Genomic DNA, 15,349 nt, shown 5'->3' on the forward strand with positions numbered 1-15,349 from the left:
GACGCACGAGCATTGATGAGGCTGCTGTCGACGGTCAGAGTGGGCGGCAACCTAGGACTGGCCGGCATCCGGTGGCCCACTGGGCATTTCTATTGCAGAAGCCCCAGGGGCCGGACCCCGGAAGGCAGACACTGCGTTTGGCTGCCCACCTCTGCCAGCCTGGAGTCCGACTCCTTCGAGCGGCGCTGTCGCCCGGCCCGCCTACTACTGGGGTCGGCATCCGCTGGCCCCAGCGGGCGTCGCGTCTGTGCGAATCTCACGTTGGATGTCACAATGTAGATACGATTCTCCCTCTGGCATTTTGGAGGCGGCATTGTAGATGTATCCATAGTGTGTAGGAAAGCCGTCCATCTCTGTCTCGATGCCAGGAATCACAACAAATATTCACGCCGTGTGTTCATGAATGATGTGCCCCGACGTTGGCCTGAATCCAGCTCCACAGCCGCAGCGTCGTGTCTCTGTCCAGGGCAGCCACAGCGCCCATGCTCTCTGCAGCCTGCCGAGCCCGGCTGACCTCAAGCGACGGCAGCTTCTGTGGCGCCTCGGTGTCACGAATCTGGCCACTGTCCCCGAGCCCGCCGCAACGATTCCCGTCAAACAGTTGCTTCCAAAAGCCCAGCAAGCCGTGCGCAGGATGCTCTGCGTCCAGGTCCCTCTCCAGCCGTTGCACCCAAACGTCGGGCGAAACCACGACCAGGCGGCGCGGCGCACGAGGCAGCGACGTCGCGGCCGCGATCCAGTGCAGCATCTGACGCCACGAGGTGGAAGCGTCCGGGTTCGCGACGTGGTACACTGGTGTTGCCAGTTCCCCGCCGCTCGTCTCCCCTGCACGAGCTCTGTAGGTGCCGTCGCGGGACTCGCGGCCGTCTCTTGCCTGTCCTGAAATCGCAATCTCCAAGACTGCACTTGCTGCAACGTCCACCGGCAGCCAATTCGTGCCCTCATGGGGCAGGTCGGGCAGGCATCCTACGGCGCTCGAGGCCGAGAGCATGAGGGGATACGCCTCGCTGCCGTTCCACGCGCCCGTTGCGCGGTCGCCGCATAGCTGGCCGATCCGGATGACCGATGCCATTGCTGCCGATGGCTGCCCTTTGCTTAATGTTTGCGCCAGTATCCGATTGGCTTCTGAGCACATCCTCTCGGCAACCCATTTGGATCTGGCGTACCCCAAAGCCGATGCGTGCGACGGGTCGTCTGAAATTCTTTCTGTGATGCTAGGCGCGTCGGTCGAGCTCGCTGCCGCCACAGAGCTGATAAAGTATAGGCGTGCATCGTTCTCGACCGCCAGCGCGAGCAGCTCCGAGAGAGTCGAGAACTGGTTCTCGAACGAAGACAGAGGCAGCGTGAAGTTGACCGGCCAGGCGCCATGGATGATTACCGTTGTATCTTCGACTACCATCTGCCTGTCTCCCGCCGCAAGCTCGAGATGGTCCCTCGCAGAGTCGAAAGGGAGGCAGACTACTTGGCAAGGTGCGCTGCCCGCATCGTCACCCCGTGGCAACGCGGGAAAGCCACGGCGCACCTGGCTTTCAGACACGCGGTCGCGCGCCTCTTCCCCGGTTGATGCTCTGACCAGGCAGTAGATCCTGGAAACGCCCTGCCGTCGGCGCAAAAGTCCAAGAAGATAGGCCCCGAGAAACCCGGTTGCGCCCGTTAGTAAGACTACATTGGATCTTCGCAGCGACCCCGGGCTACGTGCCAGGTTGGGTGACAGCCCATATCGACGTGCCAGCGACTTCATGTAAGCCAGCTGATCGCGATCGCTTTCCTGCTCCACGCCAGACCGCTCATTGCGAATGCGCCGCAGATACGACACCAAGCTAGTGACCGTGCCCTGGTCGTAGATCACATTTAGAGGAAGCTCGTGATCTGCTGGCACCAGGCTCTTCGCCTCAATAAGCTTCCGAATCTGAATGCAAGCGATTGAATCGACGCCCTGCCGATACAAGTCCTTGTCGGGGTCGACTGAGCGGTGCAGCACGTCGTGGAAACAGTCCGACACAGCGACAGGCAGGTCGCCAGCCTGAACATGCACGATTGATGCGTCCCGCGCGGCACGCGGGGCCTCATAGGCGCCTTCTATGATGCTCGCGTACTTGGCGTCGGCTTGATGTCGCAAGATCGAGCCCTTACTGCTCTTCGGAAGCCGCTTGTTGCCCGCCTTGCTTGGCACCACGCTGAGCATAGGCTCCTCGACTCGTGCATGGGCGGGGTTTCGGGCTTGAGTCGGAGGAGCACGGGCCGGATGGCAGCGAGGATGGACTCCGAGGCCGCGCCCGGACGGGGGAAGAGCAGGGCTCCTGCGCAAGGCTTGCCCGTCCCGAAGACGTAGGCGTCTTGCAGCAGCGGCGTCGCTGATTGCAGTTCAGTTTCTATTGGCGATGGGTCAAATTTCTTGCCGTTGGCGAGGGTGATCTGGGAGTCTGCTCGGCTGTGGTACCGCCATGCGTTTGCAGTCTGCGGATGGGGTTCGAAGAGGTCAGACGTGGCATACGAGCCGTCGTCTCGGTTCGTCTTGCTTCGGAACGGCCACTTCGGCTTGACAACGAGTTCCGACAGACCATCCTCGCGGGGCTCGAAGCACAGGAAACCGGCGTTTACGCGGACGCGAAGATACTCCCACTCTTTATCCACCGTATAATCGCGATGCGACGAGAGCAAGAAGCCACACTCGGCGCTGCCAAAACGTGACAGCAGATTGACGCCAGCGCGCACGAGCATGTCCCCGGTGGCGATGGGCATCGCGGCGCCACCGACTCCGACCAGATCCATTGACAAGAGGAGGCAGATACCATCTTTGTCCTCGGCAAGCATCTGCAGTACGTAAGGGACGGATGAAAACAGTCTGAGGGGTATCCCGCAGTTTTGTCGACGAGCAAAGTGAACAGCCTCTGTGATGTTCCGAGCCGTCATAGGGCTCTGGCCCTCCGGGAAGAACCATATCAAAGCCCCGCTCGTCCAAGCCCTCAGGCAGTCCGCAAGACCGCCATGATACAGCGGCGTCGTTGAAAAAGTCGCTGGTTGGTTGCGGCGGTCGCGAAAGCGAGGCAGGGCTTCCACCATGGAGTGGCTCTGCGGTATCGGCGATGGCAGGCCCGTGGAAGTGCCAGACGTGTGGAAGTAGAAGGCCGGTTCAGCCAGCGGTGCCCCTGCCACGGCGGGCGCAGCGCCGGAGGGGTCATCGTCGCGACGGGATCCATTAATGGCGGCGTACGCAGGGACTGGAAGGATCTCAATCCCGCTGCCAATCTCGTCGGCCGTCAACGTATGGTGGCCATCATGAATCACAAGGCGTGCGCCGAGCTGATGGCACAGGTGTTCAATTGCTCGCGGCTCCAACTGCGGTCTGGCTCCATGTTAGGCAAGGATGGATTCCCATCATGTCAAGTAAGTTCGGCATCTGGACGGGCCAGTTGATAAACGACTTACGCGAGGAGCAGCACAGGATGGGCCAGCCGCAGTAACCCAAGCCATGTCAAGACGAATTCGAGGCTACTCCCACAGAGCAGCCCAACAGCGCCTCCTCCATTCGCCTTCGCACTAATGTGGTTTCCGAGCGTGCGAGCCGCGACTACCGACAGGTCGCCGAGGTCTCCAAATGTCACCGGGCGGCACACCGACGCTGTGGAGACGAGAGATCATGGTCAGTTTTCGTGGAAGCACACCATCGTTACGCGTACCCGGCTTGGGAACACACATTCTGCGCCGTCGCGCTTGGATCCCAGATCGGCGAACCCGATGGCGGGCGAGCTGGTGCTGTGCTCGGCTTGCCAGTCTATCACGTCGATGATAGACGAGAACGAAGCCTCGCCGGAGCAGTCGCGCTGTCTTGCTAGGGCTGCCTCACCAAGAGTGCAGGTGAAGTACTTGGGCTCTGCGGGCGCCATGGCGATTCGAGTCGGGACTTTGGGCGACACACTTGGTCGGCTCGCAGCATCGATGTTTTTTCCACTCCTTCAGCTTGCTTGCTTTTGACCGGCAGCGCCAGCAGCACACGCACCGGATTAGCAAACGCCTGGTGCTCACTGGCAAGCAAGTCGAGCTGACCGCTCATCGATCGCGCATTGCGGCGGCTTCAAGATATGGAGCAATCGGCGCGCTCTGTCTCGCCGCTTCGTCGATAATAGATCGACCACCCGATTAGTATCAGTTCGTCGATGCAGACTGTCGACACCATCCAACACGCCAGTTGGTGGCGTCATTGACTTGTTGCTCGTTGCACACGGCTGTAGTTGGCCCCGCACAAACACGCTGGCGAGCTGCAGGCCATCATCGACGGGGTTTGCGGAAGAAGTACATTGCCAAAAGCCCTGAACAGGCAGATTGCATGTCGGAAATCCAGCCGCCGCCAATTCAATGCCCTGCTCGCGTGGCCATGTTCCTCGTCCAATCCTCACACACCCGAAAGACCAATTTGCCCGCCTCTACGCGCCAATTCGTTTACTGTGACCGTCATCCCTGCCTTCCCTTCAGGTCGCAGCCATGTCCGAACGCACGCTTCAAGACACACTCACCCTCGCCAACACGGCCAAGATCCCGCAGCTTGGCTTCGGAGTGTACAAGTCTCCCGAGTCTGTATGCACCAGATCCTGCCATACCGCCCTCGAAAACGGGTACCGCCACATCGACACGGCGCAGTTCTACGGCAACGAGGCGCAGGTTGGGCGGGCGGTACACAGCTCGACAGTGCCGCGCCAGGACGTCTACATCACGACCAAGGTGCTTGTGGCCGAGGACTCGGTGGAGAAGACGCTGGAAAAGTGTGTTGACAGCGTCCGAAAGCTTGATCCAGACAGTGGCTATGTGGACTTGTTCCTCATCCACAGCCCCAATCCAGGCGCCGCAAAGAGGAAGGTTATGTGGCAGGCCCTCGAGAAGCTGCATGAGCTCGGAAAGGCGAAGAGCATCGGCGTGAGCAATTTCGGGATCAAGCACATTGAAGAGCTCAAGGAGTATGCGACCGTGTGGCCACCACATGTGAACCAGATTGAGGTACGCTTCAGGTTCCTCCGATCCCCCAGCGCAGGCCCCGTAGCTGGCAGAAGGTCACGTCGCTGACGAGGGCGCATCATCATCCAGCTCCACCCCTGGCTGCAACAACGCGACATCGTCGAGTATTGCCACAACCATGGCATCGTCGTCGAGGCATATTGTCCTCTCGTGCGCAACACCAGAGCGGATAACCCGACACTGGCCAAGCTGGCCAACAAGCACTCCGTCTCCCCGAACCAGGTTCTGGTCCGGTATAGCCTCCAAAAGGGGTGGGTACCGCTGCCAAAGAGCGACACGCCTGAGCGCATTGCCACCAATGCAAACGTGTTTGGCTTTGCACTCGGCGATGAAGACATGGCGGTCTTGGACGGTCTCGACCAGGGACACGCGGGCGCGATTGTGCAGCCCGTCGATAATTGATGTGCCGTGGACGCGAGACGCTAGGCGCAGAGGATGGGGCCGTGTTACGGCCTTAGAGCAGACAACGGCAGTCTATAGTACTGCCTTCTTCAGCAATCTATTTCTCATCGCCGGCCCTGGCACTCGTGCCTTCGATGACTGCCCTCGCGGTCTTTCGGCATCCCACCCTGCCTTAATGCCCTGCTTTGGCTCCTGACGTACCATACCGGATGATCATAGAAGTCTCTAGTCGGACACGCTCCGCCCGCAAGTCTTACTCGCACACGGCCTTCCCCAATCGCCGCTCGTCGCTGACACGCCTGTTGACAAAGTCAGGATACGACACCGTCAGTTCGATGCCACCGCTAAGGATATGATCGACAGCCTCAACGCCTTGCATGAAACTGAATGCTTGAGAGTGAGCATGAGAATCTTCCCTCTCATCCCAGAACGGGGAACAACTTGACATACCTGTGGTCCTGGTTTCCAACCTCGTACTTCCAGGCCCCAAAGCGGCCGCGAGAGAGTATGTCCTTGGTCTGCAGGTATGGCAGGGCTTGTTCCAATACGCCGTCGCGCTCCAGGCTCGGAGTCGGATAGCCCTGGCCGAAACGTCGGAGGTAAGTGCTCACAATCTCATCCTCCGGTAGTACGAGGTCGTTTGCAACCAGACCTGTGATGCAGTCTTGCAGCAGTGTCTCGTGGTTGACAGGCTTGTATACTGACTCGGACACCTCGAGCATGATAGACCCGTACGGGCCGGGTTGCGCACTCGGAGATTTGGCCTTTTGGCCGTTCGCTAGCTGGAGCGTGGGGAGTTCGACATCTTCGTCTGGTTGATTGAACGGCGAATAGTTGGAAAAGATTGTCGCGCGGTAAAACGGACAGCTGTCCTCCACAAGGTACAGATAAAGTGACCTTGATCAGCCAAAGCCACACAGGCGAGCGTGGATACAAGTCCTCATCCAGCACTTATCACCAACACGTTCAGGGCGTGCGCCTCGTATCCCTACACCAATGACATTAGTCGAGGAGTAGAAACACGGCTTGCAGATGGCTTCAAGCTTTTTGTCACACATAATCTCCGCGAGTGATTCAAGCGCCATGGTGGAAACAAGGCTGCGGTAGTGGACGACGGTTCATGTTCCTTTGCGAGAAAGTGGCCGTTAGCAAGGAGAAAGCGTTCTTTTTCCGTACTATTTGACTGACCATCCTTGAGGTGCACCACTTTGGCATCACTGTCGATCTTTGTCACGCCACTATGCTCGCCGAATCGTGTGTTGTGAGGCGGCAACGTTTTGGCGACGGCAGCCCAGATCCCCCCAGTGCCGCTGTGCGCAGGGAAGCGAAAGATTGCGTGGGACCCCAGTTTCCTGCTACCTTGTTCAGTATGACATTTCGCGCTAGCAGATTTACATCAGGCGCGGCAACACGTTCTCCAAGCCAAGAAACGTTCATCTGTCTTCCATCAGCTTGACTTGCATTGGGGACAAGACCCGACAAGCAAGCCAAGGGGAGCATGCATACCTTGCTTGTAGGAAGTCAAAGTTCTTGGGCTTGTCGGCCGGGGAGCGAGTTCGTGCGTCGAGCGCTGCGTCAATCAGGCTCTCCATGCACCTGGCCTTCTCCTCCTTGGGCAGCACCGCGATGTTATTTTGAACCGGGTAGGGAACCTAAACTCTGTTGAATCGTACGTAGGATACCCGCTGGTGCTCGAACCAGTCGTCAGATCGGGGCAGCGCTTCGTGTAGCGCGTCGTGAAAGTACTTGTAGTGGGAGAATATCACGTATCCGCCGACGTCGAAGAGCTTCGCGGATTACAGAATCAGATGTTCATGTCCAAGAGCTTTGGCATATTTCAAGGACTTACGAAGCCCTCAGCGGTCACATCGGTCGACGCGAGACCTCCAGGCACCGAGCTGGAGTCCACGACAAGCCAGGACGGGTGACCCTGCGTCGTTAGGTGAAACGTGATCCTGCCGGGTGTTGAAGAGGTCGAACTCACCAAGTGACTGAGTCTCTTCGCGGCTCCCAGATCTTCGTTCAACTCTAGTCAGAGCGACCAATACCATGGCATGGGAACCAGCACTTACCGGTCGGACCAGCGCCGATGACAAGAACGTCGACATTGCTACAGGACTGTCATCAGCTGCAGTTGACTCGAATGCGCTTGGTCACATCGTACCGGCGGTTACTGCCCATGTTGATACGAGCCGGGCTGCTGCTTTCAGATTTGCGTTACAATTCAATGTCGGAATAGAGAAGACCATGTTCAAGTTACAAGATCGTTCATCAGCCGACGTTTTTCAAGTTAGGTCACAGATCCATTGGACCACACAGACAACGAAGGATGGTAAGCGGGGTAAAGCAGAGTAAGAAGAGAGATGCGAATGCGCATTGATGGCCATGATACAGGGGAGTGGACCTTCGGAGACCAACTTGGCGGTCAACGGTTACGCACAGTACCAACACCTTCCATTTCAACTCGATACTGCCCGTTGGTCTCCACTCAGATAAAGCACTGTCACATCAAAGCCACATATCTCGCAATTTTCTGTCATGTTCAATGCATAATATCGTGTTTGAAGCAGCGGCGGGACGGGGGACGGCTTTAGGCTGCCCCGGTTGACAACTCGTTCTCGTGGCGCTCCCAGCGGTCGTATGATGTTGGGCCATGAAGCTGGGCCCTTCTGGGAGAGTAGACCTCCTCCTGGCTGTGGGTTTGCACGCATGTCATAGTTCACAAGGACAGAAACATAAACCTCGTGAAGGGGTTGAGCGCTCCGTGTGCACATATGATGTGTCTCGGCTTTGCACAAGTAGGGACGCACAGACGATACCCACATCATGTGCCTGTCGTAGCCTGAGCCAGTACTTGGTGACTTGACGGCCTGTACGATTGATGATGTTTATAAAAACCATGCAGTCTTCTTATTCGCCTCATTGTAAGCAGGTCATGCTATAGTGAAAGGATCTGCTGATGCCTTCATGCTGCAACTCCTCATAGAGCCCGCTTCTTGAGTCCACACTTGGCCAAGCACGACTCTACCTTCGTAACCATTCCCTGTGGAAGGGCGTGTCGCACCTTATCGATATCTTGCCCCTGAATGCTCTGGCCAAAGGCAGACTCGATGATGTTATCGCTCAGAGCAAAGGTTTGACCCACAACTGCACTCGCACCACTGTCCTCAGAAGGAAACGATCCCACAGCCATTGCTGGCTCACATTCTGGGTTCACCTGGGTATGGAACGAACCCATTGGGAAGAAGGTCATCTGCTTAGGGCCCAATTCCGTGCGAATGACTCGCTGCTTGCCGGAGGCGTCAACAACACCAGCCTCAGGAACCATTTCGGTGTGGACGTGACCAGATACCACGACAAACAGTTCGGCGGCTCGCGGATGGAGGTGAAGGAAGCCGATGCTGCATGCTGGCGGACAGTTAGCAACATATATGATAGTTAGTTGATGGCATGCGCATTGCATACGAGGAAACTCCGCGATGGCCATGCTGCCGCCAGTGCCGACCAGAGCAGGAAAGGTCTGGCGGTTGGCGAAGAGGGCCTCGCTATGTTCGAAAGAGTAGGTGAAATTCTTATCATTTGGAAGAAGACTGTAACGTTGGACAGCCCTACATAGTCGGTTAGTCGTTTCCATGATCATTCAACGTGAAAGCATTGACTCACGTATCAACCAGCTGCAGCTGGGCCGTCAGGCTGAGCGCCGAGGCAGGGCCGTTGTCTCTGCGCTGAGGAGCTGCCGAAGTCATTGAGGACAAGGCCAGAATGACTGATGAGACAAGGGTGACTGTTTTGTTGACCATTGTGCTGAGTTGAAGATGCAAGATTGAGTGATGCTTTGATGCCGGATAGTAATCGTGTGTCTGTGAGTTGCGAGTCCAAACACACTCACCACCAGGAATCCGAGACCTTTATATATCTTGTCGTTCAAGTCATTTTCACGCTGCCCTCCAGACTCGCGGCTGTGGTAAATTCCAAATAGCGCTGCCTACGAACCTCTCGGCGCAATCGCTGCTCCTCGCGTTTGGGTAGCTCAAAAGACTTGGGATGACGTGGGGTCGTGGAGGTGAGATCGGGATGCAATTGGCTCATTGCTGACCGGACGAGGGCGGACGAACCTAGTGTTGTCGGATTGAGGCTCAGCCTCATTGGCGCAACGATCGAAAGAGGCTCAGCCGCTGTGTCCGTTTGTTTCATTTCAAATACTCTCTCAGTTGCAGCTATGAAACCGGGCGCGCTGATGCCTACATCGATGATACTTTCTCCAAGTGAGCGTGCTAGAAGCGGCGAAACACATCACTTGACACTTTTAGGGCGACCAGGCGCAGGAGGCCTCTCGTCATTCACCCTCGGTGAAGGAGCTCCGATGTATGGCATGGACCCGAATGACAGGAGACAAGCTATGCAGCGGTTCGGCGGCATCATCAGTCCTCACGAACCTTTTGATGCGTAGCTATATCACCCTTCACATTCCCTATCTAACGAGCATATTGCACGAGGACTCGCTAAGTTCAGCGACTGCCACACCCGCGGCTGGATCAATTCGCAGGCATGGCCCGTCTCAAATTGACATAAACACCTCCAGCATCTTCTTATAATTAGGAGTGCCCATGCCTGTGACGGGATCCCAGCCCTCCTGGCAGTGAAACCCGCCGTTGTTACTGCAACCCCAATTATGTGGCCCGCCGAGTGGCTGCGAGCCTACAAGGATGTCGTTGAACATTTCGGGGTGTTGGTATAGCACGGGGTTAACGAAGCCAATTGGTGTCTTCCCGGCGGCAAGCCGTTCCTCGTTGATGAGCGTAAAGATGGCACCGACTATAGGCGCCGACATAGACGTGCCACCGGAGAGTCCAAAGTCCCCTCCTACTACGACAAGGCCATTGTCCCCGACAGCGGATAGGTCCGGATACGCGCGGCCGTTGCGGTTATATACTCCGCCGTTTTGAGGAATCTGGCCACGACTAGTGCTATATGAGGGAAAGGCGGGCGGGTATTTAGTGAGATATTGTTGCACGGCCTTGAGTTGGTAGCTCGGGGTCTTATAAATATTGCTAAAGCCGCCGCCCGAGGAGAAGGATTCCGTTGCTACCTCCGTGTCTCCGGGCCGCTTATGGTTCTGAAGAACGGTACTGCCTACAGCAGTGATATAAGGGCAGTCGCATGTCGCATCTGGCATAAATATCGTATGGTTGGCGCCCATGCATTGGAGTGAGCGATCTGCTATACCGTCGTCGCCGCTAGCGACAAGAATGGTGGTGCCGGCAAGAGCTAGCTTCATCCACTCGTCGCATTGTCTCTCTAGGTACCTAGATTATACTAGTAAGTATAGGCACGAGTAGATGAGAGGGCGTAACCATACCTGGCCGGATACCAAGGCTCGGTGAGACTGTACGATATAGAAATGACGTTAGTTGGCGCTACTGTACCGCAGTCATGCCGAGAGAAATTGCCGTCGATCTTTGGCGTATCTCCTGTATATCCATGCGATGTGCGGTTGCAATACGTACTATCCATTGCGTCAAGGAAAGGGTTCCAGGCGCCTGGCTTGTCGTAACCGGGGTCCGGAACCATATACATCGCAGTGCTTTGCGGGTAGATGAGAGGGACCGCCATCTCAAAGTCAAGCATGCACTCACCACCGGCCTACAGAAAAGTCAGCTACTGACGTAAAGGTGTTTCGTAAATCGCATTTATGATGGCCTGCGTCCCGGAGCAAACAAAAGCCACTCACCTGGTCAGGGTCCGTCGAGATACCGGGAGTGCCATCAATCTCATAAACAACAGGCGTGAAGTTCTGCGGCACGTGTGGTGCAACTTTTCTCACATACTTGTCCATATCAGACTGCACGTAGAGTTCACCCTCTGCCTCGTAGATGCCCAACCTGTTGGTCGGGTTCGCGTACTTGCCCATGGGGATGTTATACATAGCTCGGAGACAGTCAGGAGTAATCGTACGGCCGCAGTCACCTGAAAGAGTATTGACATGGTTCGTCAGTCATACATCCTCGCCATTTCAAGAGTGTCTGCTTGCGATTCCGTGTTCGAAGACCTCACACCGCTTTGAGCCGAGAGGGCAATCTTGGCTGGCTGCTGCTTGCAAGGGAGAGCAAGATCGGCGCTAGTGCGATGCTGAACAATTTACGCACCGGGATTTGACTGTGCCTCCAGCGGCAGAGGACGCACCGGCCTGCCGCCCGTGCCTCCAACACCACTCTTCCGTCGGCGTAAGCGCCTTCCTGCGCCAAGCCGGCCGAAGGCTGTCCCGGGCACAATGAAGTCGACGTGTGCGGCGACTTCTTCTGGCAAGTGATACTCATCGGTGCCAAGATGATCGATATCTCCCTCACCACGAGTTGATATATGATTAAAAATATGGTACTCAGCCTTGACAAGCGATTCGAGCTGGCCGACGGTTGAGTCAAAATGGACCCATCCTTTAGTGTTGGGCACCACTATAGACTCCTCAGCAACTCCGGCTCGAATTAGCCAGTCCTTAACTTTTGTAATGGACTCTGCCGAGGGTGCGAAGAGGTCGATGATCTGCTCTCGGGTATACCACTGCCCGTACTTTCCCGATGTGTGAGTCGGGTCGGACCTGTTATCGTCGCTCATCTGCGTTAACATATTGCCGAGAATATGGGCACGTATAAATTGCAGACCTACACTTCTAAAACGAAGTCCATCCCTCGCTCTAGGTTACGCTGCTTCAGAGCGATGCGGACGGGGACCTTGGTGCTAGGGTCTGCGGCTTCACGTTTTTCCCATGCATCGTAATGCAATTCCTCGCTTCGCTTTTGGTGTAGCACATGAGCGCCGTGTGAGGCCGGTGCACTCAGCACGCTGGTCACAAGCCCGCTGATGAGAAGGAGACCACGCATTGTGCAGTGAATCGGCTCTTCTGGGAGCTTTTCCAGCTATGGTCAAGCAAATGGCGAACTCTAACTGATCATATTCTTGGATCAGAACACAGGCCAGCAGAGGTGGGCGCCAATGCATTTTAAATGGGAAAGAAAAGACCGTCTCTCTTTTATTCTGTCTCATGGCAGGTCTAGAGACCGCAGTGAGCGAGCTGCCTATCCTGTCTTGGCTTCAAAACTCCCGATGATGATGTTAGCTGAGATGCCATCCGGGGATGCACCCTGCCTGATAGTACAAGGCCAACTTAGAAGGTGTATAGTACAGCAGCTCGCATGGCGAGGCGGTACTGTGATATGAGCGTGGCCGAATTGAGGCGAGATGACCAACCGAGGGCATAACAGCTGCCAACAGAGCCTTGTATACGAAGTACCATACACAGCACTACTGCAGGGGATTCGGTCTGGGCCGGTTAATCGGCACTCGCGCGGGGGAGCTTGCTCCCAAAAGGGAAGTCGCTCGGGGTTCATCCTACGCAGCCAACAAGGCGCCTCGCACATGACGCGCTGATGCTGTACGGCGTGTCATCGTGCAGCTCGCAAAACAAGACAGCAGTTTTGTGCCCACTAACCCCCAGACAGAAACGACCAACGTCTCCTGAGACTGCCTGCCCATCACTGCACCGCCAAGCGACGAGGACGCATCCCAGAAGCCGACCTACTCCATTGAGCAAATACCGTCGCAAACTGGCTGCCTATGCAGTTTACTGGCGTGAGGGCCTGAAGCTCTGTCCAGTCTTTAGCCGTGAGGTACGACTCTGTTCTAGGTAACATCAAAGATACTTCACCTTCGTGTATGTAACGCATCGGGCTGACTGAGCAAAGGCAACTTCAGTCTTCTGACGCTCGAGTCACTCGTCTCGTGCTGCGTCACCAGTGGGCTGGCTCTGCGGGGTTTCTTTCAATAATCCCGCCTCTCATACCGCGCTTTCCTGCACCAGATGCCGCGGTAGCCGTTGTTCGGTAAACGGATTACCCAACAGACGATTCGGTGCGTTTTGTACCCAACAGGTACTCGGCCAACCTGGAAGTCATGCCTCGCGCAACTCCCCTCCGTATTTCTAGCCACCTAACGTCTACCACATCTCTTAAATGCAGCATTTTCTGGCTTGGCCGCGGCAAAAATACGTCTTCTTGGCCCTTCGAGCACCAGGGACTGTGAAGCTCCTCCGAGCCACAAGGACCCAGCCAACGAAGGCTCTCCTCCGTGGGCCACGGGCAGGCCGGGCTGGCGTTTTGCGGAACCAGAAATACTGAGCTTCACGCTGACCTACGAACTCAGTCCTGTTCTCAACGCAGTTATCTCATATTCCACATATTCCCACCGCCCATGTAATCCCGAGTCGTCGATGCTTGTGGACGGCGCCAGGTGGAGATGGCTCGGCGGGCTCGGCGGGCCAGTGGAAGGTAAGCTATGGTATTCTAACTCAGATCTTCGATGTAACCCGAGGCGCAAGTACACACTGTCTATGGCGTTACGAGCGCTTCGAAACGTGTGAGGGGGAAACCGACTAGCGGCTCAAAGGCAGTGCAAGCATGTAGTTCACCGTCACATTGACAGCCACCGGCAGACCCGGTGGCAAAAGCCGGTGTGGCGCCGAGTGTCAATGCCGCCGCCCTGGTAAAAGAGCATCGCTCCGGTGACCCACACCCTGCCTCGGCCCCGGGGGTGGGACCAGGGCGCTGTGCTGAGCAGCACTGTAGACCATCCCTCACTGTTTGTTCCCGTAACATTTGCCAACGTGATCCTCTCCGCAGGCTAGGGTCGGTCCACGTCTACTACCTTCTGATGAAACGAACACATAGGAAAGTGCAGAGTGGCTGCGATGTGTGCAGGCGAAGGCGAGTCAAGTGCGACGAGCTCAAACCCCAATGGTTTGTGGCAACGGCCCTTGTCGGCGAATAATGACAACTGGCTGACGGTGATAGCACGCGGTGTCGACGGTGGACGGCCACCCGTGGTGTGCCGCTTGCCTGCAGGTACACTGCAGGAAAAGCTGCCCTTGAGGTGACAGCACAGTCAGAGTCACCATCCTGCGTGTTACGTTCGACAGCGTCTCATCGGGGCTGGCCCAACCCAGCAACAGGCGTAGAAGCAGCACTGCTCAACCACTTGTGCGTGCTCCGGAACGAGCTGCGACCGGCTGCAGAATGGGGATTGCTAGCTGGCGTGAATCAGTTCTCAAGGTTCGCTAGAAACCCAGGCCAAGGCGACAGGAGACTTACCGCGCCAGGTTCCTCACCCTGGCGGGCAACTTTGAGCATCTGCGCTACACTTTCTGTAGCCTCAGTGCCAGCCACAGACGGACCCTGACACAGTCGGCCGCGATGGCTGAGGTGGAGACCCGTTACAGACTCATGGCGGTACAGTCCATGATTGCCGAACTGGACAACATTGGGTCTCAATCTGTGACGTCGCATCATATTGCCAGCCAGGCGCTCATGGCATCGGCGACACTGATGGCGTGGTATAGCGCTGACCCGTGCGGCTTCCCTCTGTACCTTGCTCGAGAGCGACGCGCCGCTAACGACATGTAGACAGGAGTATTGCCGCCTTCTCGCGGGGATATTTGCAGTGGGTGCTGGCCGCGATAAAGTTTTGCATTTTCTTCGCTGACGAGTCGGGTGTCAGTTCTACCCTGATCAAGCACGCGGCACCGGAACTGCTTGCAGGACTGATTCGATCCAGAAGAGTGACGCCGCGGCATTCGGGGACTCGCACGGAGAAAGCGGGGAAATCTACGCAGTTTTGGGTGAGATTACCGAGGCCCTCGCCGAGCTGTCGAGATGCAAATTGGACGTGGAGCTCCGAGCCGCAGTGAAGGACCTCTCCAATTTTATCTACAACATCAGACATCTTCCACTAGGCTCACGGTCCCGCCAAGAACAACTCTCAGCAATGTTTCCCATCCGAAACTGGCTGCGCTTCGTCCCCAGAGCGCCGAAACAATTTGCTGCCGGTGGCGACTTTCCACTGTACCTCTACTTGGCAAGCTATGAGACCACGATGCTCGTCATGGGAT

General features: G+C 56.6%; 5 protein-coding genes across 5 annotated transcripts; 1 reads left to right on the forward strand and 4 right to left on the reverse strand.

The window, feature by feature from the left end:
- Window positions 1-397: 397 nt before the first annotated feature.
- Window positions 398-3,887, reverse strand: PLICBS_003882 (putative NRPS-like protein biosynthetic cluster; the record flags this gene model as incomplete). Its single annotated transcript, XM_065600332.1, has 4 exons — window positions 398-2,165; window positions 2,198-3,346; window positions 3,430-3,622; window positions 3,698-3,887. The coding sequence occupies 4 exons, from the start codon at window positions 3,885-3,887 to the stop codon at window positions 398-400; spliced, it is 3,300 nt and encodes a 1,099-aa protein (XP_065456404.1).
- A 595-nt stretch (window positions 3,888-4,482) lies between these two features.
- PLICBS_003883 (uncharacterized protein) lies at window positions 4,483-5,412 on the forward strand (the record flags this gene model as incomplete). The annotated part of the gene is made up of 2 exons (XM_018327911.2): window positions 4,483-4,992; window positions 5,080-5,412. 2 exons carry the CDS (start codon window positions 4,483-4,485, stop codon window positions 5,410-5,412), a joined length of 843 nt encoding a protein of 280 aa, XP_018173428.2.
- Window positions 5,413-5,665: 253 nt separating this feature from the next.
- PLICBS_003884 (uncharacterized protein) lies at window positions 5,666-7,593 on the reverse strand (the record flags this gene model as incomplete). Its single annotated transcript, XM_065600333.1, has 8 exons — window positions 5,666-5,795; window positions 5,863-6,309; window positions 6,919-7,022; window positions 7,086-7,199; window positions 7,262-7,342; window positions 7,397-7,440; window positions 7,485-7,522; window positions 7,577-7,593. The coding sequence occupies 8 exons, from the start codon at window positions 7,591-7,593 to the stop codon at window positions 5,666-5,668; spliced, it is 975 nt and encodes a 324-aa protein (XP_065456405.1).
- A 799-nt stretch (window positions 7,594-8,392) lies between these two features.
- On the reverse strand, window positions 8,393-9,212 carry PLICBS_003885 (uncharacterized protein; the record flags this gene model as incomplete). Its single annotated transcript, XM_065600334.1, has 3 exons — window positions 8,393-8,820; window positions 8,878-9,020; window positions 9,076-9,212. The coding sequence occupies 3 exons, from the start codon at window positions 9,210-9,212 to the stop codon at window positions 8,393-8,395; spliced, it is 708 nt and encodes a 235-aa protein (XP_065456406.1).
- Window positions 9,213-9,970: 758 nt separating this feature from the next.
- PLICBS_003886 (uncharacterized protein) lies at window positions 9,971-11,338 on the reverse strand (the record flags this gene model as incomplete). The annotated part of the gene is made up of 3 exons (XM_065600335.1): window positions 9,971-10,545; window positions 10,920-11,055; window positions 11,144-11,338. The coding sequence occupies 3 exons, from the start codon at window positions 11,336-11,338 to the stop codon at window positions 9,971-9,973; spliced, it is 906 nt and encodes a 301-aa protein (XP_065456407.1).
- Window positions 11,339-15,349: the final 4,011 nt, after the last annotated feature.

The sequence above is a fragment of the Purpureocillium lilacinum genome (assembly GCF_023168085.1).
Source record: "Purpureocillium lilacinum CBS 284.36 DNA, scaffold_3, whole genome shotgun sequence".
In the NCBI taxonomy this organism is placed as follows: Eukaryota; Fungi; Ascomycota; class Sordariomycetes; order Hypocreales; family Ophiocordycipitaceae; genus Purpureocillium; species Purpureocillium lilacinum.